A 25,856-nucleotide genomic window follows, 5' to 3' on the forward strand; every position below is an offset into this window, starting at 1 on the left:
AGCAACCAATTTCTTCCGTTATTCCTCTCGCTGACACAAAAGACACAGAAGAGGCTAAGCCCGTCACTTGTGTACCCATCAGACACCAGAGGGACGAACAGTGAGGGGTCTCTCCTTCCAGTCCTGTCCTCTGGCCTCCCTCTGCCCTGGCTGGCAGGAGGACCTGAAGGGTCTCTCCCCACACTGGTTCTGCCCTCCTACTTGCCTCCCACCCCCGTATCTGAGGTATGAAGAACGACGACAGCCCAGTGAAGCCACTGGGCTTCCAGGTCAGCTTGGAGGGAGGCTGTGGGGACATAGAGGGCTCAGGGCTTTGAGGGGCTTCTCTGCCCTTCAGCTACGTGCAGAACACCTCACTCAGAGAGAAAGTGAGCCGAGCTTTGGGTGACAACGGGGAGGTGATGAGGCGCGATGACCCCCTACCCCGGGTACCCAGCCTGAGCTTGGAGGCCCCAGCGAAAGAGGGAGATGCTGACACTCCCTCTATCTTGGTTTCTCCAGCCCTCAAGCCTACCTCCTTGGCAGGTGAGTCCGCCAGAGCACCGACTGTGGCCGCACTTTCTCCTGCCGCCTCTGGCTTCTGTCTTTAGGAAGGTGGGGGAGGGGGGTCGCAACTTCCAGCCGCGGGGGTTGGGGGGGCGTGGACCCCTCCTGCAGACGCCCAAACCGAACCAGTCTCCGCCCCCGCGGGCGCGGCGTGTTTACAAAGTCCGCGCCGCGCCGCCGATCCGGAGTTTAAAGCTGGGCAGGAAGTGGGGAAGAGGGGGCGGGGGAAACAAAGGGGCTGGGCGCTCCGCTCAGCTAAGGTTTGGGCCCCGACTCCTCCTGGCGCGGCCCCGCGGCTCACCCGGCGCCGCGCCCCCCGCCCACAGACCCCGCCCCCCGTGCCCTGGGTGAGGGGCGGGCGCGCTCCCAGGCTCAGGCGCGCGCTGCAGGACAGGCGCAGCGCAGGTTCCCGGACTTCTGCCTTCTGGGCGCTCCACGCGCTTGGCAGGAAATCAACAACAACATTAGGCGCTGTTTCTTGACCTCTTACTATACGTCTGGCACCGTGACAGATCCTTTGTGTATTTTAGCTCATGTTTTCCCCTGCTTTCAATCCCACCCCAGTTCCACAAAAGAGGAAACTGAGGCACAGTAAGGTTGGGTAATGTGCCAGACGTCCCACGGCTGGCGAGTGTTAGGATTCAAACCCAGAGTCTGCGTCCTGCCAGGCACCCGCAAACGGAGACGAAGGAGACATGGTGAGGTCCCCGCACGAAGAACCCCATCCAAAGGGGCTGACGGGCGAGTGAGCCACGGAAAACTACAGGCACCGCGTGGACGCAACGCCCTGGGAGTGAGGCGGGCAAGGGACAGCCTCCTGCCGCCTGCGCCTCCCGGCTGGCCGCGCAAATGCCTGTGGATTAATTGAGTGCGAGAAGGCAGCGGGATGCAGAGGAAAACCTGCACTAGGTGGTCGTTAGGCTCTGGTTCCAAGTGGGACTTGGGAACTGCGGAGCTGTCAGCACAAAATAAGGTTTCCCAAATTTCCCGCACAGGAGAATCACCTGGAGAGTTTAACAATAGAGATTCCCAGGCCCCACCCCAGAGAGTCAGTCGCTGGGACCGGACGGGACCCAGCCAGGTGTTGCTAACAATCAAGCAAGTTTGAGCGTTCCAGAGCTGTGCTCTCTATGAGAAACGATTTCATCTTGAAAGACTTGTGAAACCGAGGGCGCATCTTCCTGGCCAATTCCGTGGCGTACTGGGGCCCCCTGAACCCAACGCTCACAGAATGTCACGTGAGCCGGGGTCATCAAACGCACCCCCCACCCATCTGGGCTTCGGAAAGCCCGGAGGGGCTCGCGCTGCCCCGCCCCTTCCTTGCCCCTCCCTGCCCCTCCCCGCCCCTCCCCGCCCCGCGACTACAAGTCCCATCCTGCCCTGCGCTCGCGCACACTACGCCGAGCAAGATGGCCGACACGGCGGCCACTGCCGGGGCCGGCGGCTCCGGAACGGTAAGGGCGGGAGGCGCGGGGCCGAAGCCGAGAGAGTCTGGGCATTCTGTAACTTTCCCCTAGCCTGGGCGACAAGCTCATACCCGGAAGTCCAGCCCCACCATGAGCTCCGAGTGGAGGAAGGTCTTTCAGGCCGTACATGCCCCCCCTCCTCGGGACTTGGCGGCGGCCTCCTGAGTTGGTGGACCTGTGTACTGATTGGCTCGTTCCCTGTTGGGTGGTGGGAACCCGGAACACCTCCTGATTGGTCCGAAGAGGCCGTTTTCGCTTTCTTATTGGCTAGCCAAAGTTGGGCGGGATTCCTGTTTCAAAATATTTAGCTTTCCTACTTGGCTATTATCCTTTGCCCTCCTCTCCTCAGCATCCTGTGTTATTATTTTAATTTTCCTGTTAGTGAGATGGTGTAGAAATGGGAGGAACAAGAGAGAGTTTTTGTTTTTTTCCTTCTGAGAGTAGACATGAATTCACTCCCATCATGCGTGTTTCTTTAGCTATGTAATGTATTCTGATACTCTGCTGAAATAGAAAGTAAAAAACAACCAGTTTGTGTTACTAGAATTTTAAGTTTTAGGTAGGTAGAAAGGTATTCTCCGTATTTAGAGCCCCTTGGGTGCTCAGTTATCACTCAGCCAAGATCTATAAGTCTAAACATCGGAGCCTGCCACATTTTATTAAGCACTGATAAATAAGTAGTTAGCAAAAGAACCTTTGCTTGCCATTGATGACATGTGAACTATGTGATTGTATCCTTGTCCTGTGAATGAAAATCTTCTCTCTTTTTGGGCTGCTGATTCACAGAGATCAGGAAGTAAACAATCTACTAACCCTGCTGATAACTACCATCTGGCTCGGCGGCGAACCCTGCAAGTGGTTGTGAGCTCTTTGCTGACAGAGGCAGGGTTTGAGAGCGCTGAGAAAGCATCTGTGGAAACATTGACAGAGATGCTGCAGAGCTGTGAGTACCGGGAAAGCTAGGCCTTCTCGAGTCAACCACGCATCTGTTCTGTGTCCTGCATTGTGATAGTGTTAGAGAGGATTTAAGAAAAAGGAGACCATAGTAAAGTGACTTAGAGGCTTTAGAATCAGATAGACCTGGGTGTAAGTCATTACTCTGTCACTTAATAGTTTGGGCAAGTCACTAAACCTCCTGAACCTCAATTTCCTCATTTGTGAAATGGGATAATAATTTACACCTAATGGAGTTGTGAGTATGAGTAAGATATATCTGTAAAACATTCAATGCTGGGAACATTGTAAGCTCTTGATGACTTATAGGTGCTGTTATTATTGCTGTTTGCTCTCTATGTTCAAAGAACTTACAGTTTTGTTGGCGAGTTCAGATTAATTCCCATGAAGTAGATGCCACCCATTATATAATCAAATGTTATATTATGTGATACAAAGAGTAAGGGTGAATAGGTTTTATAGAATGGGAAAAACCACTTTTAAAAGGAGATGTCTTGGGGCCAGCCCTGTGGCATAGCGGTTAAGTGCGTGCGCTCCGCTGCTGGCCGCCCGGGTTTGGATCCCGGGCGCGGACCGCCGCACCGCTTGTCAGGCCATGCTGTGGCGGCGTCCTACATAAAGTGGAGGAAGATCGGCACGGATGTTAGCTCAGGGCCAGTCTTCCTCAGCAAAAAGAGGAGGATTGGCATGGATGTTAGCTCAGGGCTGATCTTCCTCACAAAATAAATAAATAACTTTTTTTAAAAAAAAAAGGAAATGTCTTGAGGTTTAGGAACCTGGAATGGTCTCACCTAGGTTTTGCTGCATGTGCAACATGTTTCCCTGTTTGGACCTTATTTTATTTTTAGTAGGATGGGATGAGGGATAGGGGTATTTAAGGTGTTTTTAAAGGGATCAACACCTATGAGTGGAAGTGAGAGAGGTTTAGGCAGAGGGAGAAGTTGAACTGCAATGCAGGTCAAACAAAGAATTACCCAAATCCCTGGGGAGCTCTGCATAGCTTATTGCTATCAGTATCCCACCTCAGGCCACACAGGCCCTCCATTTGTACTCCAGTCTTGATCAGTCACTAGATGTGGGTGTGCCAGGAAGGGTGTGACCTGGGGTGAGGTGGCTCTCTGCAGCTGATGTTTAGAACTTTTCAATACCAAATGTTTTCCTAAAGCAGCGATCTTGAACTTTTTGGTCTCAGAACCCCTTTAGACTCTTAAATATTGAGGACCCTGAAGAGTTTTGTATACATGGGCTTTATATACTATATAGATATTTGCGACGTTAGAAAATAAAACAGAATATTTTAGAACATAAGAATGCACAAGCATGTGTTCCATTATCCAGCAGAGCCATGATGTCATCACAAGTCATATAGCCTCTGGAAAACTACATGCGAGAATGAAAAGGAAAAAGTCAAAGAATGTCTTAATTTTATTCGGAAAATGTTTTTGACCTGTGGACTTTGGAAAGGATGTCAGGGACACCCTGGGATTCCTAGACATGCTGAAAACTTTTGTCCTAAAGGAGTGGACTCATATTTCCCAACAGATAGGAATTCAGTTCTTGAAAAGATCTCGCCATTCCGAGTTTAAAGATCCTCATAGTCGAGGTGGTTCTTTCTCCTCCCACTAGAAGACGTGTTTTTTTTCCTCAGAAGAAATGGTTGCCGCTGAACGTGAAGGCACTGAACTAGTTGTGTTGGAAAGCTGTGAGTATTAGAACTAAAAGGTCTGGAGATAGTATAAAAGCCTGCCTCTTCAGCCAAAGGAGTACCAAGGATGGGTGGCTTAAGCTGAGGGTTTGCTGCGACTCGAGCGCCTCCGTGTTGTCAGTGGTTCTGGATGTCAGTTTTAGGATTTGCGTTAGTTGTAAGCATCGGGCAGAACTGATGTGCTTGTTCACTACAATCACTTTGTTTCTAGGGACCCCAATCTTAGACCCGGCTTGGAGCAAAGTCTCTGTTTCCTGTGTGTATCCTTTGACACCCTAGGACCTGCTGGCATGTAAGAAAAAAGCCAAATGGGTGAATATATTTTAACTGCCACCTGGCTTATTTCTAAGATGTTCTGCCAGGATTCCAGTTAGATTTTCCCCACAGTAAACAGATGCTGCCTGCCGTTCTCACATGTGGAGGCTGGTGTTAGTGACTTGCTAATGCATGGCGAGCTGGTGGTGCGTCTTCAGCTAGACACCTTCCCTCTCAAGCACCACTTGCTCTTACCTTCTGGACCATTAGGCCCCCAGAGCAGGGGTTCCTTACCTTTTGGACCTCTTTCTCATCTGATGAAATCTGTAGACCCATCCCCAGAAAAAGGCTTTTTTTGTATGGAAAATTCACAATTTCAGAGTTTTCATGGAACTGCCCGTCCACTTCTGAAGCCCATTCATGGAGCCCAGCTTCACACTTCTCCTTTCCTCTGAAGGACTTTAGCATGACTCTTAAATAGTGGTTCAGATTCAGGCAGAAGAAACAAAAACTTGCCCAACAGAGAATAAGACTTTTGTTTTGGTGGCAATATACACATAACATAAAATTTACCAATTTAATCATTTTAAGTGTACAATTCAGTGGCATTAAATACATTCACAATGTTCTACAACCATCAACACTATCCATTTCCAGAACTTTTTCATCATTCTAAACAGAAACTATGTATCCATTAATAATAACTCCCATTCCCGCTCCCCTCAGCCCCTGGTAACCTCTAATCTTCTTTTTGTCTCTGTGAATTTTCTTTTTTCTAGGTTCCTTATGTAAGTGGAATCTTAAAATATTTGACTTTCTATGTCTGGTTTATTTCACTTAGCATAATATTTTCAAGGTTCATCCATGTTGTAGCATGGATCAGAATTTCATTCCTTTTGAAAGCTGAATAATGTTCCATTGTATGTATAGACCACATTTTGTTTATCGATTCATCTGTTGGTGGGCACTGGGTTGTTTCCACCTTTTGGCTATTGTGACAGTGCTGCTATGGACATTGGTGTATTTGTTTGAGTCCCTGTTTTCAGTTCACTTGGGTGTATACCTAGGAGTGGAATTGCTGGCTCATATGGCAATTCTATGTTTAACTTTTTTTGAACTGAGAATAAGACTTTATGCTTTGATTCTTTCCTAGACATTTCAGAAATTGGGAGGAGTGCCAAGTCTTACTGTGAGCACACAGCCAGGACCCAGCCCACACTCTCAGATATTGTGGTCACACTTGTTGAGATGGGTGAGTACACCTCCATTTTCCAATTCATCCGTGCAGCTGAGTTGGAGTTATGAGAGAGGGAGGAGTCGCCAGGAGTCAGCCACGTCTGCTGAGTGTTCTTGAATTCCCTCATGAGTCTCCTGGTTTGCTTTTAGCTTGAGAGAGTTATCAAAAGAGGGTCCCTCTGAACCCATTTAAGAGACCTCCTAACTCCGTGTTGGGGGATGTGGCTGGAGCTTCTTTTGAGCGGCAGCAAAGCGCTTGAGTTAGGAGTTTAAGCTATTTCACCACAGTATTACTCCCCCTTCATGTTCAATATACAGTAGTCTGAGCAGTGATTTTTGTTTCCCTGTTTCTTAGGTTTCAATGTGGACACTCTCCCTGCTTATGCAAAACGGTCTCAGAGGATGGTCATCACTGCCCGTAAGTGACTTTGAATTGAGATACTCAGCAAGCACTCAATTAATGCTTGGGGAATGAACTAATTGAATAGGGCAGGGATTGGTTTGTAGCTACTTCCTTGTTGCAGGCTTCCTTCCATTATTTGGGGCTACTTATAATATAACCTTTATTTGGGCTCATAGGATTAGGATGTGAAGTTCAGTCACTAAAAAGTAAACCATCTGTGAGCTGTTGCTGTGATTCTTTTGCATCAGCCCCAGAAGAGCAATTGATGCTCCTTGAAACATGCAAAAGTTCTTATTCTTCCTTAGATCAAGGATCAGTAAACTAAGGCCTATAGGCCTAATGTGGCCCACTGCTTGTTTTTGTAAATAAAGTTTTATTGGAACACAGCCATGTTTACTATTATCTGTGGTTGCTTTCATGCTATAATGGCAGAGTTGAGTAATTGTGACAGACTATGTGGCTTGAAAAACCTGAAATATTTATTCTCTGTCCCTTTACACAAAAAGTTTGATGACCTCTCCCTTAGATAAACTAAGTGCCTTAAACCGAGTTGGGTATAACTAGTTTGGGCTTTGGAGTAGCAGAAGAAGGTGCCATTCTCAATCCCCTGTTGCTGTCATTAGCCCACACTTACTTACCTGGCTCAGGGTATGTCTTTGTTATCTGGGTTCTATGAAAAGAGAGTTAGTAGCCCACCCACCTTCCTTAGTGCCTCAGCCTGCTCTTTCGTGTAGTTAACTTGTCGCAGCCACCTACTCACCTGCCTGAGAGGCATGCAGGCAGATTGTTGTAGATGGGAGTGTCACCCCAGGTCATCCAGCAGGGCTGGGCATTGTGGAGGTGACCGTCTCAGGTCTTCAGGCCATTAAAGGCCTTTTACTGATAGAAGTACAAGGTGCCTGTTGTACAGAACGCTGAGGTCTAGCATTCACTTTGAGAAAAGGAGGGTTTGGGAGAGACTCAAGGCCTTGGGTAGAGGAGTAACCAGTTGTGACTCTGTTGCAGCTCCAGTGACCAATCAGCCAGTAACCCCCAAGGCCCTCACGGCAGGACAGAACCGACCCCACCCGCCGCACATCCCCAGCCATTTTCCTGAGTTCCCCGACCCCCACACCTACATCAAAACTCCGGTGAGTGATGAGGCCATGGTGGGGGCTATGACAGATGCAAAAGCAGAGTCATTTCCTACTATCAGACTAGATTCCAAAAGTTGGTTGGTAAAAGGGTAGTTCAGAACTCAGAATGTCTTTCCTCATTGAAAAACAATTTGGCAAAGGAGAATTATGTTCTCCAGTTTGCTGACAAAAGTATAGTTAACAAAGAAATTGAAGCCCGCGCGATTTTGCCTGTCCCACCCAAACACAAACATACCTAGCCACCTAGAGAAAAGACACATTCCACAAAATGTTTGTAGTAAATCTTGGTGGGATTATAGGTAACTTGTGTTGTTTTGTGTGTGCTTTTATGGATTTTCCAAATTTTCCATAATAGAAAAGGGTTATTTTTTAAATCAGGGGGAAAAGGTTATATGTTTTAAATAACCTTTTATTTATCATGAATGGTAATATCATGGTAATATCATAAAATGGAACTTTTCATAACTCTGAGTTCTAGGTCCACATGAAGACACGTCGAGTTGTCCTCTGTGGTTCGAATGTGTTTTCATTTGCCGGCCTAGCAGGTTCACCTTCCCTTGGGAAGGTGCGGTGTGCAGAGGAGTCCACAGAGGCTCTTCCACATGCTTGCTTTGTCCCCACCTGCACATCGTGTTTTTGTTCTTAGTGCCGTTGAGTCGATTCCGACTCCTAGGGACCCTGTGTACAGCAGAGCAGAACCCTACCCAGTCTTTTTGCGCCATCCTCTCACCTTCCGGTGCTGTATCAGACGATGCTCTGCTGCTATTCACAGGGTTTTCATGGCCAGTTTTTTCAGAAGTGGGTGGCCAGGTCCTTCTTCCTCGTCTGGAAGCTCCGCTGAAACTTGTCCACCATGGGTGACCCTGCTGGTATTTGAAATACTGGTGGCATAGCTTTCAGCATCACAGTAACATGCAGCTGCCACAGTATGACAACCGACAGATGGGTGGTGTGGTTCCCTGACCAGGAAACAAGCCCGGGCTGTGGCGGTGAGAACACTGAGTCTTAACCACTACAGCACCAGGGCTGGCTTCACACCGTGTGCTAGTGCAAATATGGCCATCATGCGAGTTGTTGGGGCAAGTCCTTCAGGACATTTCTCCACACCTCAGGATACGGGGGGAGGAATAGATGGTCACCCCCCCATTGCAACACAGCCATTGCCCTTGGCCAGTAGACTCTGTATTAGTGTCCTAGGGCTGCTGTAGCACAGTGCCACAAAGTAGGTGGCTTAGCACAACAGAAATGTATTGTCTTATAGTTCCAGAAGCTAGATGCCAACATCAGGGTGTTGGCAGGCTCCCTCTGAAACCTGTAGTAGAATCCTTCCTTGCCTCTTCCCAGCCTTGGGTGGTTTTTTGGTGTCTGTGGCATTCCTTGGCTTGTAGACACATCACTCTAGTCTTCTGACTTCACATGGCATTTGTCTCTGTATCTCTGTTTTCACACAGCCATTTTCTTATAAGGGCACCAGTCATATTGGATTAATGCCACCCTACTCCAGTATGATCCCATGTTAACTGATTATATCTTACAATGACCTTATTTCCAGAAAAGATCATATTGTGAAATACTGGGGGTTAGGACTTCAACGTGTCTTTTTTAGGGGATGCAATTTTATTTATTTATTTATTTATTTTTTTATTTTTATTTTTTGTGAGGAAGATCAGCTCTGAGCTAACATCCATGCCAATCTTCCTCTTTTTGCTGAGGAAGACTGGCCCTGGGCTAACATCTATGCCCATCTTCCTCTACTTTATATGGGACGCCGCCACAGCATGGCTTGACAAGTGGTGCATCGGTGCGCGCCTGGGATCTGAAACCTGGGCTGCTGCAGCGCAGCGTGCGCACTTAACCACTACACCACCGGGCCGGCCCAGGGATGCAATTTAACCCACTACAGTCTCTGACTCTTTTATAGTGTATCTCTGTCAGTAAAAATATTAAGCACATATTCCGATATTTGTTTGCGTATTTACATGAATATTATAATGTAACATTATACTAAAATAATGTACATTAAAAGATAATCTGACCCTTATTAAAGGTTCATGAGCCAGCCCTAGTGGCCTAGCAGTTAAGTTTGGCATGCTGCGCTTCGGCAGCCTGGGTTCGTTCGGTTCCCAGGTGCAGAGCCACACCACTCGTCTGTCAGTGGCCATGCTGTGGTGGCGGCTCACATACAAAAAGAAGAATATTGGCAGTGGATGTTAGCTCAGGGCAAATGTTCCTCAGCAAAAAAAAAAAAAAAAAAATCCTATCTCCATATCATGAAGAGTATTTACTTTTTTGGTCATTATTAAAATGTCACCTTTATCATTTCAGTTTAAAATGTTTTGACCAACTTCTCATCCTGATTAGCTCTTGATTGTTTTTCTCTCTATTGATGTGATTGCCAAAGAGCTCATAATACAGGAGGAGTGTCAGGCCTGCCATTTTCTTGTTCGCTTGCACTTATTATCTTCAGTCTATGTTTCTTTGAGAGAATCTTTTGTGACAACATGTCCATTTTGTGAGGGTTGGTTTAAGAAAACAAGGCATACAATCCACAGAAGGGTGGAAGGACGTAGCAACAGCAAGGCAGGGACCTGAGGAGAGCACGGCGATCTGTAGGCCTTACTCTAGTGTCTTTGCTGTTCTCTTTTCAGACGTACCGCGAGCCTGTGTCAGACTACCAGGTCCTGCGGGAGAAGGCTGCATCCCAGAGACGAGACGTGGAGCGCGCACTCACCCGCTTCATGGCCAAGACAGGCGAGACCCAGAGTCTCTTCAAAGATGACGTCAGCACGTTCCCACGTGAGAGTCCCTCCCCTCTGTGGACCCTGTCTTGTCATTTGAGATAGTCACACCGTCTTCCCTTTCTCTCAGCATGGTAGGAAGGGACGAATAAGCTTCGTCCTTGTCTTGGGTTTTAGCTTGTTCTTCAGACTTCTGGCTCCTTTTCCCAAGTCTTAAGGGCCTGTCCCTAACTGATGACTCCAAAACAGTAATGGCCTCTGTAGGGATTGGCTGCTTGAGGTACAGTGAGTGTAGATTACCTCAAGGGTGAGTGAGCCCTGGGCATCAGAGAGACTCGTACAGTGGAAGTGGCAGCCCCGGTAGCAGAAGGGACACTGGCATCAGGGGACAGGGCAGTTACAGAACATCTGCCAGACTTTGCCCTTCCCGATGTCCTCTCTCGGGTACCATCTCATTAATTTCTCATCTCAGCACCACCATTTGGCCATGTGATCAAGTTGCTTCATTTCCACAGGCCTCAGTTTCTCCGGAGGTGAACGAGGGAGTTTGGTTTGGGTGGTTCAGTCATTAAGCTCCTATTGAATGCTCACTGTGTCTGGCCCTGGAATAATAGCAGCTAAGAATTATTAAGGGCCAGACACCGTGCTAATCATTTCCCATACACTATCTCACTAAATCTTCTCGCGAGCCTGTATTAGGAGCTGTTGTCACCACCATTATAGGAGGCCAAGGCTTATAGAGAAGAGAAATGAAGTAACTTGCCTGAGGTTACACAGTGAGGAGGTGGCATTCAAACCTAGCTCTTTCTGACTGCAGGACCCCACGTCTGAGCCACATTAAAAATAGTCTTACAGTGTCTCCTGATAATCACATTCTACCAGAATCAGAAGTATACATGGAGATTTTCTTTTAATTTTTTTAATCAATAATTTCTTCTCATCCTCAATGCTTTTTGGAAGAACTGGAATGCTCATTTCCCTGAAGTGCCCTCTGGCTCAGTGAATATACTTACACGGAGAGTTCTCAAGTCCAGTATTTGTACTTGAGTCCTTCAGGCTGAAGGGATCAATATGCCCGCTCTAGAAATGGGACTAGAGGGGTTAACTGGCCCTGGGTACAAGATCACTAAGCTCATGTTTTGCTAGGATTCAGCCCCAGTTCTGTCTGATTTCAGTTGCACTTGGTAGAAGTGTATCTGAAGTCATATTGCCCAAGTTCAGATCCTGCTCTGCCACTTTCTGTGTGCCTGAGGAAGTCACTTAACCTCTCCATGCCTCAAGTTCCTCATCTGTAAAATGGGGTTGGTAATTGTACTTACTTAATAGGGTGGAGGCGAGGGTTAAAGATAACACGTAAAGCCAGAGGGAAATGGCATGGCCCATGGTAAGTGCTCGGAGTGTGTTGCCATTACTGTCTCTTGGTGCTGCTCACTGATCTCTTGGAAGGCTCCAGGCCAGCTGCAAGGACGCCATGACAGCAAAACCGTGCCTCTCTTCCAATTCCCCAGTGATTGCTGCCAGACCTTTCACCATCCCCTACCTGACAGCTCTTCTGCCGTCTGAGCTGGAGATGCAGCAAATGGAGGAGACGGATTCCTCGGAGCAGGATGAGCAGACGGACACCGAGAACCTCCCTCTTCATATCAGCACGGTGGGTCCTGCCTTCTGTCTGTTTCAGAGAACCCCCAAAACTAGCCCATACTGCCTGCAGCCTGTCACCCTGGGAATTGGACATGACCTACCTCAGGTCTCTGACTTTATGTTAGGGGCTTGCATGATGGGTTTGTAATGATCCCAGTGTGACATGATCTCCAGCTTGAGAGAGAAGTCCATGTCCCAGAGATTCATCCATTCATTCAACAAACATTGAATGAGTGCCTGCCAGAGCCAGGCACAGTTCCAGGTGCCAGGGAATTAGTAGGAGACAAAATAGACAAAATTTCCTGCCCTCGTGAGCTAAGGAAAAATAATAAATTAGGAAATAGGAAGTAAGTATGGGCATGGGGGGATGTGATATTAGATAGAGTGACTGAGAAGATGACATTTGAGTAAAGACCTGAAGGGAACAAGGCTTGCACATATCTGGGAGTTGAGCATTCCTTGCAGCGGGAACAGCAGATGCAAAGGCCCTGAGGTGGGAACTGTTGTGTTAAAGAATAAAAAGCATTATAAACCAATGTTGCTGCAATTAAAAAGAAGAAGAACAACAAGGCTGTGAACAAGGGGGAGAGAAGCAGGAGCTGAGGTCAGAGAGCTCCTGGGGGAGTCAGATCTTAAAGGCTGTATTAAACACCTGAGCTTTTTCTCGGGAAGATGGGAGCCATTGGAAATGCTGAGCAGGGAGGGTCAGGATCTGGTGTAGGTTTGTGAACAGGATCAGTCAGGTTGCTGTGTTGAGAGTAGACTATAGAGGGTAAGGGCAAACGCAGAGAGACCAGTTAAGAGGCTGTTGCTGTAAACTGAGATGGTGGTAGAAATCAAGATAATGAGACATGGTCAGATATATTATTTGATCAAATTCTAGATTATTTTCAGAGCAGAGCCAACTGATGGAATGGATGTGAGAGAAAGAGAGTCAAAGATAAATGCAAGGTTTTTTGCCTGAGCAACGGGATAGATGGAATTGCCTTCAGCCAAGATAGAGAAGGCAGTTGGTGGAACAGGTGTATGAGGGAAAGGCAGGAGCTCAGGTTTAGATGAGGTGAGCTATGAGATGCTTCTCAGACAGGCAGGTGGTGAAGTCAGGTAGAGAGATAGATATAGGAGTTGGAGTCTGAGGAGCTGTTAGGGCTAGAGATGCAAACTTGGGAGTCATCGGTGTGTGGATAGTGTTTAACACCACAAAACTAGGGGAGCTCTCCTAGGGAACCAGTGAGGATAAAAGAGAAAAGGGGGCAGGGATTGAGCCCTAGGGCCCTGCACTGGTCAGAGGGTGAGGAGGTGAGGAGGATCCAGCCACGGAGATGGAGAAGGCACAGCCGGAGAGGTGGGAGAACTGGGAGGGTGTGCTGTCCTGGAGGCCAAGGAAAGGAAGTGTTTCAGGGAGAAAAGAGTGATCAGCCATGTCAAAAGCTGCAGTTAGTTCCATAATGTGAGGACTGAGAATCTGTCTGTTCGATTTGGCATCTGAATGTAATTTGTGACCTTGACAAGGGCAATTTCAGTAAGCATAAGACCAAGGGCCTGGAGTGAATTCAGAGTGATGGGAGAAGAGAAATTGTAGTCAGTGAGTAGAGACTTAGCTCTCCATTATGGTAGCCACTCACCACATGTGGCTATTTAAATGTAACTTAATTAAACTTAAATAAAACTAAAAACTCAGTTCTTTAGTCACACTAACCACATATCAGGGGTCCAATAGCCATGTATGGCTAGTGGCTACCATCCTGGGCAGTGCAGATATGAACATATTGCAGAGATTTCCATTGGACAGTGCTTATATAGACAATTGTTTCAAGAAATTTTGCTGTAAAAGGAGAGACAATAGAGTGGTAACTAGAGGGGGAAAATTGAGGAGTTAAGAGAGGTGTTTTTATTTTTTCTTTTCTTTTCTTTTCACCCAAAGCCCCACTAGATAGTTGTATGTCATAGCTGCACATCCTTCTAGTTGCTGTATGTGGGACACGGCCTCAGCATGGCCGGACAAGCGGTGCGTCGGTGCGGGCCCGGGATCTGAACCCGGGCCGCCAGCAGTGGAGTGTGCGCACTTAACCGCTAAGCCATAGGGCCGGCCCTCTTTTTGTTTGTTTTTTAAGATAAAAGGAATAACAGGATGTTTGTATGCTGGTGGGAATGATCTGGTAGAGAGGGAAAATTGATGCAGGAGAGAAGGAATCGTTTTGGAAATTATGTGCTTTGGAAGGTGAGAGGGCACGGGAGCTAGTGCCCAGATGGGAGGTTAGCCTTATGGACATTTCATACCCAGGATAGGAGGTAGAGTGTGGGGGCACAGAGACAAAGGTGGGGGAGACTGCTTGTTGGAACTTGCGGATGTTCTTTTTTGTTATCAATGTGGTGTTCTTGGCGAGTAAAAGACTAAGACCCTACTCTTGATCCTGCATCTTGGGAGAAAGTGCCAAGTAGAGTCACAGACCTCCTGGAGGCTCTGATGCCTTTAAGGCTTACGGGACCCTTATAGTCAGGTTATCATATTCAGCCATCCTTTAAGATTGGCCCTGGCTTTTAAGCAAAGGATGCCTTAGTGGTTGTAGTTGGACCTGTTCTTTAAGGGGCGATGCGTTCCTCCTGTTCTCTAACGGGCGACGCACCAGATGGCAGCCAGCAGCCCCAGTATGCAGGTGGAGAGCACCAGTGCTGTCTCTAATGTTTGCTCAAGGTCTTCCTTGCTTGAACACACCTTTCTTTAATGTTGAATTGTTCCTTTCAGAATTAGGGCTGGGAGCCCATGGCTTTCCATAAAGCAGAGGAACTTGTTATTCTGCACTTCTGTTTTGGACTCAGTTAATTTGGTCTGAGATATGGTGATTGGGTCATGGACTAAGATGAGGTTCACCTTGTGAGAAGGAGGACTCTTCTAAACAAACATCACCATCCCTTTGTAAGTACAAAATAGTTAAAGGGCTTGCAGATATGTTATCTGACACTCCAGGTAATGGCATAGCTGAGGTCATGGCGGTGAGTGGACTGAGGCTGAAAGAATGCCAGGAGCTGCCCGAGGATTCCTGGATACTGGGACGCCAAACCAGACAGCAGAGAGTAGAAACACCTGACCCTCGGAGTCAGACTAGGCTGCCTTCAAATCTGGACTCAGATACTTTCCAGATCATGTGACTTTGGTTGCATTATCTAACATCTGAGTCTGTTACCTCACAAGTACAAATAGGAATAAGAACACCTACCTCGATGGGAAGCGAGGAGCCTGAAATAAAATGAGCTGATACATACAGGTGCCCGGCATATGGCAGCTCACCGCACCCCTTGTTCCCGCCCCTGCTGTTTTAGGCTGTACAACCAGATGCTCTTCTGTAAAAAAATTAATAAATAGAAAGACTTTGAGAAAAGGATTCTAGTAACAACTTATATACAATCAACTGGACTTGTTAATGTTGTTTTGTTGGACTGGCAAATATAATCATATGTTTCAAACTTCAGAATGTACAAAAAGATGTGTGGTGACGAGTCTTCTCTCATCCTTGTTCCCTGTCATCCACTTTCCCTCCTACAAAGCAACCAGTGTCACCAGTCTCTTGTGTGTCTTCTAGAGACATTGTTTTTTACTGTTTTGAACACAAACAGCAAATCACAAATGGTTTTCCCCTTGCTTTTTTCCCTTATTGATGTATCTTGGCGATCATTCCATATCTGGATATAAGGAGCTCGTCTTCATGCCTCACAGCTTCCTTGAATTCCATTGTATGGATGTAACAATTGAATTTAACCAGTCCCCTGGGGACATTTAGGTGGTTTTTTATCTTTAGCATTTACAGACATTGTTATAATGAATTAAATAGCTGCTATTTTAAGTTACTCTGTTATCTATAGATGACAGCACGCCTGTCAAGGACTATTGCTAGGGTAGTTACTCTGTTTAATCTGGTTCTAGTTTCTCCAGCTACTTGAACATAAAGGGACTATTCATTTTAAATTAGTGTATAATAGAATTTTTTTCTCATCCATTTGAGCTAGCTGCCTTCTGCAGGTGACCCCAGTGTCTAAACTTTTACTCTTTTATGAGCAATGTACCATTCGTTTACTCAACAAGTATTTATTAAGTACCTGGTCTATGCCAGATAATGTTCTGGGTGCTTGAACAAAGAAAACAGCTGCCTTTTGGGAGCCTAGATATTGGCAGTGGGGGAACAACAATAAATGTAATCTATAAATAATTCATTATATGGTATATTGAGATGAAAGTACTGTTGGGGGTGGGAAGCGAGTTTGGGAAGGTACAGCATGGAGTTTTCAGTTTTAAATAAGTTCAGGGTAAACATCACTGAGAAGGTGACATGTGAGCAGAGACTGGAAGGAGGTGAGGAAGTGAGCCTTGTGGATATCTGGGGAAGAGTATTCTGGAAAGGGAACAGCTGGTGCAAAGGCCCCGAGGAACAGCACAGAGGTGAATGTAGCTGTGGCTGAGGGAAGCAGGGAGAGAGAGGGAGGGGTCAGATCGGTAGAGCCTGGTAGGCAGTTTTAAGGACTGGCTCTTAGCTGGGTGAGACGGGAGTCGTGGGAGGGCGTGGAGCAGAAGAGGGACGTATCTGAGCCTCTTCAAGGATCGCTGACGGCTGCGATGAGAATGGACTGTGGAGGGAGGGCAGTTAGGAAGCTGCTGCAGTAGTCAGGGCGAGAGACAATGGTGGGTCCTACCGGGGTAGTCACAGCAGAGACGGTGGAAGTATTCAGACTCTGCCTGTATTTTGAAGATAAGGCCAAGTTTTCCTGACAGATTGGACGTGAGATGTCAAAGAAAGAAAAGGAGCAAAAATGACTGTGGAATTTCTGCCTTGAACAACAGGAAGGATGGAGTTGCCGTCACCTGTGACAGGGAGGACTGTGGGAAGAGCTGTTTACACATAGGGAAGGTCTAGAGTTCTGTTCCAGACACATTAAGTTTGAGACGCCTACGTGACACCCGAGTGGAGATGTTGAGTGAGCACTTGGCTCTGTGAGCCTGGGGGTCAGGAGAGGTGAGGGCTGGAGAGGTACATGTGGCAATTGCGGGCATGGAAACGGTATTGAAAGCAGTGAGGCTGCATGTGGTCACCCCAGGTGCCTGGGGTCCGTTTCAGCTCACATGCGTTGCTGCATCTGGCCTTGCCAGGCTCGAGGAGCTCCGGACAGACCTTTTTGCTCCCACCTGTTTTTTTTACAAATCTCTGTCAGTTTGGTACTTTACTTCCCTTATCTACTCCTCCTATCCCTCCCCCTCTCAAGGCTGCCTATCCCTGAAGGGGCATTTCCAGAAGCTCTACTTGGAAGAAGAGAAGCTGTTGTCCCTCACTCAGGTCCCGCATCCTGGCCTTATGAGACAGTGACCGAATGGAGGGAGCCTCAGTGCCCTTCAGCACTGGTCCCAGGAGGGCTTTTCAGCACTCCTGACCGTGTCACCTCCATCCTTATCTCAGAAAACACTTAAGGCACAGCTGAAGTGAGCTTTTACTAACTTTAAGGATGGAGCGTTTACTGTAGAGAAATTATAGGAGGGAGGTGGGGTGAGTTACTAAATCAAGCCATCAAGAACTTTAGGAACGGGCCAGCCCCGTGGCTTAGCGGTTAAGTGCGTGCTCTCCGCTACCAGCGGCCCGGGTTTGGATCCCGGGCGCGCACTGACGCGCCGCTTGTCCAGGCATGCTGAGGCCGCGTCCCACGTACAGCAACTAGAAGGATGTGCAAGTATCACATACAACTATCTACTGGGGCTTTGGGGGAGAGAAAAAAAAAAAGGAGGAGGATTGACAACAGCTGTTAGCTCAGAGCCAGTCTTCCTCAGCAAAAAGAGGAGGATTAGCATGGATGTTAGCTCAGGGCTGATCTTCCTCACAAAAAAAAAAAAAAAGAACTTTAGGAACGTTGGGATCCAGCTATCCAACGCAGGTCTGGTTGTGGTCAGACCTTGTGTCTGGCATGAGCTAGGTTGATCTTGGGGCATCCTCTTTCAGGAGAGCCTCCAGAAAGTCCACAGTGGCTCTAGGGTGCCTTGTGGTCCCACCAGCTCAGGTGTTGGATCTGGAAAGCACAGGGACCCTGGATGGAACTGGGTCTCCAGGGAGAACAGAATTGATGGGACAGTGAGAGGGTGTGTAGTGGAACCTGGAAGTGATCCAGTTTCTTCAGGTTCATTAAGCCTGAGAGTGGTGTCTGCATCCTAGGCCAGCGGTCTCTGTGGAGAATGTGCTGTTCATTTCGTGGCTTCTGATCACAGCATCCTCTGACCTGCTGTCTTGACAGAATCTCCTGGTTGAGATCAGGTCCTCTTTGGCCTCAAGTTACAGAATAGGAATCTCAGTGACAGAACCCTGGACTTGTCACCAGAGGGCGCATCCCAGCCAGCTTCTTCTGGTCACTTATACTCACTTAGGCCTGAGCTTCTAGGTCAAGTTCTTCATGTGATTTTTGCCCCCTTCCCTGCCAGTTTCTGCTCATTTAAAGAACTTGGAAAACAGAAGAAAGTAGAAATAAGGGAAGGAGAATCAGTCACCCATATTCCCAGAACCAGTTTTTAAAATTTCAACGTATTTATTTTTCCTATGTCTACACACAATTGTGATTAAAAAATTTTTTTAATTGGCATATTGAATATATGTAAACTTAGACTTTTCTCCAAAATCACTTTCCTCAAAAAACAAACAGTGAAAGACCTGATCACAGGTTGCAGGTGGGGATATCGATGGTGTTCCTGTGTTGGCCCCTGCGTGCTCTGCTTTGCTGTGGTGGGAACCCTCAGGGCTCAAGAAGTTTCTGACCTCCACTGCAATATGATCATTGGTACCATGTTGCAAGTACCAGATATTTGAGAACTGGGGGGAAATCTATTATGATTCACGTTAGCTTCAGTCCAGGAGATGCCCTGTGCACATAATTTGTTCTGTCCCTGTATCTCCATCCTGCAAGCCATCAAGGGTCACTTCTCTTTACCTTTATCACCCTACAGGCTGGGCTTCCTCCCAAAAGCATCTAAATTTTAGCCGCTGACTCCCTGCCCCTACCAGGTCTCTATCCTTTCTAACTCATGTCCCTGCCTTCTCAAGAGGCTCGAGGTTTGTGTGTTCTGTGCCCCACTGTGTCAAAGCTGTTGGTCTCACCTTCCTCTGATAGCCAGCCACTGCCTGGGCCTCATTTCGTCTGGGGCAGAGATAGGCACGTTGCTGGGGCAGAGATAGGCACGTTGCAAAGAAGGTGGTCCCTGGGCTTCTAATTTCTCGATGAAAGGGATGCTAATCGTAATCCTTATTATGAGCGTGATCTCTTTCCTTATGCCGTTGGTGTTTTTGCTTTATTTCGGCTTTTGCTCAAAGGATGATTCTGGAGCCGAGAAGGAGAACACCTCTGTCCTGCAGCAGAACCCCTCCTTGTCGGGGAGCCGGAACGGGGAGGAGAACATCATTGATAACCCCTATCTGCGACCCGTGAAGAAACCCAAGATCCGCAGGAAGAAGTGAGTTGGAGGCTGGGGTGCCGAGTCTTCTCCGGCCAATCGAGGTGGTCTCCTCTGCTCCTTGGCGGAAAAGAGAGGCTCACCAGTGGGTGTGCACCTTGGGGAGAGCTACTCTGGTGAGAGGAAATATTTTCCCTTCTCTTCTCCTTACTTGTCTCCCATATGTACTTCTTGTTCTATAGAGGTTGAGGTCCTGTAGCCCAGAGACCAACCCTCACAGCCCTGGAGTTGTTCCCCCCTAGAAGGAGAGCAGTTGGGGCCTCCACCAGGCAGGCTCCATGGATTCCTCTTCTTTCTAGGTCCCTCTCGTGAGCTGAGAAGGAAGCCTGCCTTGTACAGGGACATGGACACCACGCTCCTTGGGGAGTTACAGCCACTCAAGGGAAGCAGAGAGGGTGGCCTCCTCGTGGTCGTGCTGAGGCTGCCAGGATGCAACTGGGCATGATTCTAACAGCAAACTCCATATGAAGATTACCTGTTTCCACTGGATGTTTGGGTTGAGGGAGATGTGATGGTAACAACGAGGCTTTCTTAATCAACCAGGCCATGCTATGGGGTGTAGGAGCAGCTGGTGACTTCATCTACTATCACAGGACTTGATTCCTTGGAAACCTAGAAGACCAGAGAAGGTGGTAGAAAGAAAGGATTCGGTGCCTGCTTTGCTTACTGCCAGAAAGACTGTTTGCCTGGTTTTTTTTTTTCAGGATATCTAGACCCCTTTTATTGACTCGGAAATAATTTGTGGCACCAATTTATCATCCTAGAACCTCATTCTTATTTCTCTCCTCACGTGGGCTCCATGTGCCCTGTTGAGCTGATGGAAGGTGGCTTTGCCCTCCCTCATCACGTTGGAAACAGGAGGCCCACACATCGCAGCCTGGACCTGGGGCTGGCAGGGTCAGGAGGCGGGAGCAGAGACGTTAGTGTGGAGGAGAATGAGGTATAAGGGCAGCACTGCTTCTCTCGTCAGCATTCGATGACAGCTCCCTAAAGCAGGAACACTCTCCTGAGAGATTTGTCACTTCTAGTCCCTCGGTGGGATGTGTGCTGGGGATCCACCAAGTCCTGCCCCTCATGGGAAAAGAGGTTTTCTCTGACAAGAACCTGGATCAGTGGATATATTATGCTGCGACTTTATAGAGGAATCATTGATTTTAAACAACAGGAAAAGAATTTGATGGGGTGGTGGGGGGATGAGATTTTGAGAGCTGGGCTTGGCCTTGTATTCTGAAATCAGAGACCTGACCAGTCTACTGGAAGGCTGGCATAGAGGGAAGGCTCTGTTCTCACCCTATGGTGGAAGTGGGCTGAGAGGAACCTGCAGGCAAGCCAAGGTGTCTTCCAGAAGCAGGTCTGAATCTGTTCAGCCTCTTTGCCTCCTGGAGAAAGAAGACTTCATCCTTGATGTACCCTACAAACCAAAAAACAAGTGTTTAAGGAAGATGCGGGCAGAGCAAGCTGATACACTTTGGCTGGTCTCCAAAGGAAGAGATTTTAAAACCAAGTCCAAGGAAGAAACATGCCAGCAATACCTGGAGGTTAACACAGGATAAACAGGGAGTTCCTCAGGTTAGCATCCTAAGGTCCATATTGAACCTCCTTATACTCGGCCTCCACAGTCATTTCCTAATCTTCCATGTTGGTGAATTTGAAAACTCGAAAAACTTGGTGACTAGACAGGAGGCTCCACGTTTCTCTGGCCTCACTGTTCTCTAGGGCTCACCGCCTGAAAGGAAGGAGCTGCCTGTCAGTAACTGAAGAGGGGATGCTAGTGAGATAATTGGATTCCCCAACTCTGCACCAAATAAGAGTTGTTCAGGTTGGTAGTGACCTGAAACTCGTCCAGTTGAAAGCAGTCAGATTGAGCCTGTGCTGACCCCTCGGGAATTTGCGATTTGGCTCTTGGTGATTGTTGGCCTGTTGAGTTTAAATACAGTCCCAGGTTTGAGCCATGGCAGATGCAGGACTGAAATCTTCCCGGCTTGCTGTTCACACTGCTCTCGGGAGCAGCCATCCCAGTCAGCATCTCTGCAGGTCCTCTTATTTTTTTTTTTTTCTTCGTGGGGAAGATTAGCCCTGAGCTAACATCTGTTGCCAATCCTCCTCTTTTTTGCTGAGGAAGACTGGCCCTGGCCTAACATCTGTGCCCATCTTCCTCTACTTTATATGTGGGACGCCTGCCACAGCATGGCTTGATAAGCAGTGCGTAGGTCCATGCCAGGACCTGAGAACCCCGGGCTGCCAAAGCAGAGCACGTGAACTTAACCACTATGCCACCGGGCCAGCCCCCTCTGTAGGTCGTCTTTGGCCATTACCAGGCAAAGTGAACACCTGTTGGATGCTGTCTTGCTAAAGGATGAGGTGGCATTTGGAAAAGAGTCGCCATTTCTGCTGTTGAGATTTCAGAGGCTGTACTGCTGTCATTCTGTTCTGGATGAGAGACACTGAAACATTGACCCAACTGTTGTTGTTGTGTACAAACCGCATAAGTCTCAATGTATATTTATAAATTTTTATTTTTTATAACTTTGGGGGAATTCTTGGAGGGAAAAAGTAGTAAACAGAGCCAGATTAAAAATGTGATTTATGAGCTCTTAATAAAAGGTCATAATAAAAGCTTTGTAAATGAAACAGAATTATAAGCTTTGAAAAATTAATTTGTATTCAAAAGTTACAGCAAAGCATAAGGCTGTAGACAGAAGAGTAAGGCTTAGCCCTTCTGTTGGACTAAGAGCTCCTGGGAATGTCTAACACTTTATTTTGGAAATTTTCAAACACAAAATTAAAGAGGAAAGTATATATACTTCCTTTATAAATCCTTCATCAAGCTTCAACACTTACCAACATCTTTTCTTTTTTTTTTTTTTTATCAGCCCTGAGCTAAGATCCATGCCAATCCTCCTCTTTTTTGCTGAGGAAGATTGGCCCTGGGCTAACATCCATGCCCATCTTCCTCCACTTTATATGGGACACCACCACAGCATGGCCTGACAAGCGGTGCGTCAGTGCACACCCGGGATCCGAACCTGTGAACCCCAGGCCGCCAAAGCGGAGCTCGTGCACTTAACCATTGCACCACCGGTCTAGCCCCTAACATCTTTTCAATTTGGTTTCATCTGTTTCTCCCACTTCTTTTTTTCCGTTGCTTTTTCTTCCTGGAGTATTTGTTAAAGCAAATCTCAGATCTATGTCATTTAATCTGTAAATATGTCATTTTGCATCTCTGATACTTTTTTTTTTAATTTACAAATTATTATAGATTCACAGGATGTTGCAAAAAAAATGTTCAGGGAGGTGCCATGTCCCCTTCACTCAATTTTTCCCAGCAGCAGCGTCTCACATAACTGTAGTGCAATATCAAAAATTGACACTGGTACCATCCACAAAACTTACTCAGATTTCACCATTTCGTGTGTGTCGTTCTATGTAATTTTGTCACATGTAGATTCGTGTAACCACCACCACCAAGATACAGAACATTGCTGTCACCACAAGGCTCCTTCGTGCTCTCTCTTTGTAACCACATCCTCTTCTCTTTTCCCCTTCCCTAACTCCAAGCAACCACTGCTCTGTTCTCTGTCTCTATCATTTTATTTACAGAATGTTATATAAATAGAATCACAAAGTTTGTAACCTTTTGAGGTTGGCTTTTCTCAGCATAAGTGAGTGAGAACCATCCATGTTGTGTGTATCACTAGTTCCTGTCTTTTTGTGGCTGAGGCGTATTCCGTGGTATGGATGTACCAGTCTGTTTAACCATTCACGTACCGAGGGACATCTAGGCTGTTTCCAGTTTTTGGGTGCTATGAATAAAGCAGCTATGAACATCTGTGTATAGGTTTTTGTGTAAACCTAAGTTTTCATTTCTCTGCAATAAATGCCAAAGGATGCAATTGCTGGGTCCTATGGTAACTACAGGTTTTAATTTTAAAGATTTTATTTATTCAGTTTTTCCCCCCAAAGCCCCAGTAGATAGTTGTATGTCATAGGTTCACATCCTTCTAGTTGCTGTACGTGGGACTCGGCCTCACGTTGGACGGAGAAGTGGTGCCTCGGGGCGCGCCCAGGATCCGAACCCGGGCCGCCAGCATCAGAGCGCGCGCACTTAACCGCTAAGCCACGGAGCCGGCCCTACAGGTTTTAATTTTAAAACAAACAAACTTTTCCAGATTGGCTGTACCATTGTGCATTCCTTCTGGCAATGTATGAGTGATCCAGTTTCTCTACATCCTCACCAATATTTGGTGTTACCATTATTTTTTTATTTTAGCCATTCTGATATGTGTGTGGTAATATCTCATTGTGATCTTAATTTGCACTTTCCTAATGGCTAGATGCTGAACATCTTTTCATGTGCTTATTTGCTGCCTGTATATCCTCTTCGGTGAAATGTCCATATGAGTCTTTTGCACATTTTCTAATTGGATTGTTTCTTTGTTTGAGATTCCTTTATATATTGTAGGTACAAGAACTTTGTCAGCTGTGTGGTTTGCAAATACTTTCTCCTACTCTGTAGCTTGTCTTCTCATCTTCTTCACAGGATCTTTTGCAGGGCAAAAGTTTTTAATTTTGATGAAGTCCGATTTATGAATTTTTTCTTTTATGGATTGTGTTTTTAGTGTCAGGTCTAAAAACTCTTCACCAAGCCCTGCATCCTGCAGATCTTTTTCTATATTTTTTCTAATACTTTTATAGATTTATGTTTTACGTTTTAGTCCTTGATCTATTTTGAGTAAAATTTTATGTAAGGTGTGAGGTTTAGGTTGAGTTCATTATTTTGCCCGTGGATGTCCAGTTGATCCAGCACCTTTCTTGAAAATCTACCCTTTCTCCATTGAGTTACAGTTGTACTTTTGTCAAAAACTAGTTTGTGTGTGGGGCATATTTGTGTGGGTTAACAGACTTTTTTTTTTACATAATCACCATTGTCAATATCACACTTAACAAAGGAACAGTGATTTCATGATATCCCCTAATATCCAGTCCATATTCAGTTTCTTCCCAGTTTTCTCAAAGATGTTTTTATTTGTTTGTCTTTAGTAATTGGCTTGTTTGAATCAGGATGAAAATAAGATCCACACATTGCACTCAGTTTTCATGACTCCTACATGCACAGCAGTCCCTCTGGTATTTATTGAAGAGCGTGCCCCTTCCTCACCCTCCACCTCCTGGTCAGCAGCCCCAGCTCTAGCCTGGGGGCGACGATGCTCAGCAGGCCTCTTTCCTTTGCTTCCCACCACGAGGGAGGCAGATAAATGGTGATCAGTGGAGTTAACTGAGAAACCAGTAACAAACTGGCCTGGCTTTCGGGAGAAACGAGTAAAAGGTACTGGTGTTCTTGAACCTTGTTTTTCTGGAATCCTGAAGTCGCTGTACTTACAGTCCATGTGGTTCAGTAAAACAAAGCTTGGTGACATTTCTATTTATGGCCCCACAACTTACCAGCTGTCAGATCTTGGGCAAATCACTAAACTTCCAAACCAGTTTCTGTGAAATGGAATATTTATGATACCTTGTCAGGAGGATTTAACGAGAACGTCTATAACTGTGCTTTATAAATGACAATGTTATTCCATTGCCAGACCTTTCTGTTTTCTTTTCTGTTGCTTTTAAAATTATATATAACAACTAATTGAAAACTTAATTCTTGCCAGTCACTCTTCTAAGTGTTTTACACGTATTGACTCATTTAATCCTCACAATTGCCGCAAAAGTGGATGTTCTTACTGTCCGCATTTGCAGTAGGGGACACGGAGGCCCCGGGACGTCACTAACTTGGCTGCTGAGCAGCAGAGCTGCCGTCTGCACCCAGGCATTCAGCTCCACAGTTCATGCTTTTACCTTTCACACTAGTTTCTCACAACTGTACGTGCTTCTGTTCCTCAAATGCACTGAGACCACTGTGTGCAGGGTGACTCCCACCACATACCCACGCTCTCATTGGCCTGTGGCTGGGAGGAGAATCGAGCTAGAAATGGAACCAGTTACAGAGAGAGTAATGGCGAGGCAGGCAGAGGCTGCCAATCACTGCTCTTACTCATTCTTTGATGAAGTAGATGAGGGGACAAAAGTTTTTAGGACTTTGATGGGTTTATGAATAACAGATCTGTGACAGATTATTACGGAGACTAAGGATTTCTTGGCACAGAGAGTGAGGATCTTGTCAAGGGAAATGCCTCTCTCGCTGCCCCTTTGGGCTCCTGGCAGAGATGGGCTGAAACAACTTTTGGTCTGAACCAAGCTGGTATTTCTCCTGGATTAACTGGTGTGTTCCAATACAAGTTAGGCTGCTCTAACAAAAA

General features: G+C 46.7%; 2 protein-coding genes across 4 annotated transcripts in view; one reads left to right on the plus strand and one right to left on the minus strand.

The window, feature by feature from the left end:
• The window catches only part of CCND3 (cyclin D3), an 83,078-nt gene extending 82,387 nt beyond the window's left edge, over positions 1-691 (minus strand). The window contains exon 1 of one of the 2 annotated variants that reach the window (XM_087438589.1): positions 515-691. The gene's annotated coding sequence lies outside the window, so the exon portion shown is untranslated. The remainder of the gene's footprint in view (positions 1-514) is intronic. The other variant, XM_087438586.1, reaches the window with a different exon arrangement.
• Positions 692-1,936: 1,245 nt separating this feature from the next.
• Positions 1,937-22,190, plus strand: TAF8 (TATA-box binding protein associated factor 8). 2 transcript variants are annotated; one of them, XM_004424151.3, is made up of 9 exons: positions 1,937-2,000; positions 2,799-2,955; positions 6,080-6,178; positions 6,518-6,580; positions 7,571-7,695; positions 10,350-10,497; positions 11,948-12,090; positions 19,415-19,554; positions 19,854-22,190. In XM_004424151.3, the coding sequence occupies exons 1-9, from the start codon at positions 1,956-1,958 to the stop codon at positions 19,864-19,866; spliced, it is 933 nt and encodes a 310-aa protein (XP_004424208.1). In that variant the 5' UTR covers positions 1,937-1,955; the 3' UTR covers positions 19,867-22,190. The 2 variants fall into 2 exon arrangements, with proteins under 2 accessions (XP_004424208.1, XP_004424209.1); XM_004424152.3 differs by lacking the exon at positions 19,854-22,190 and having other exon boundaries at positions 19,415-19,558.
• The last annotated feature ends 3,666 nt before the right edge of the window (positions 22,191-25,856 follow it).

Source organism: Ceratotherium simum, chromosome 13, assembly GCF_057802395.1.
Source record: "Ceratotherium simum simum isolate JZ-2026a chromosome 13, ASM5780239v1, whole genome shotgun sequence".
In the NCBI taxonomy this organism is placed as follows: domain Eukaryota; kingdom Metazoa; phylum Chordata; class Mammalia; order Perissodactyla; family Rhinocerotidae; genus Ceratotherium; species Ceratotherium simum.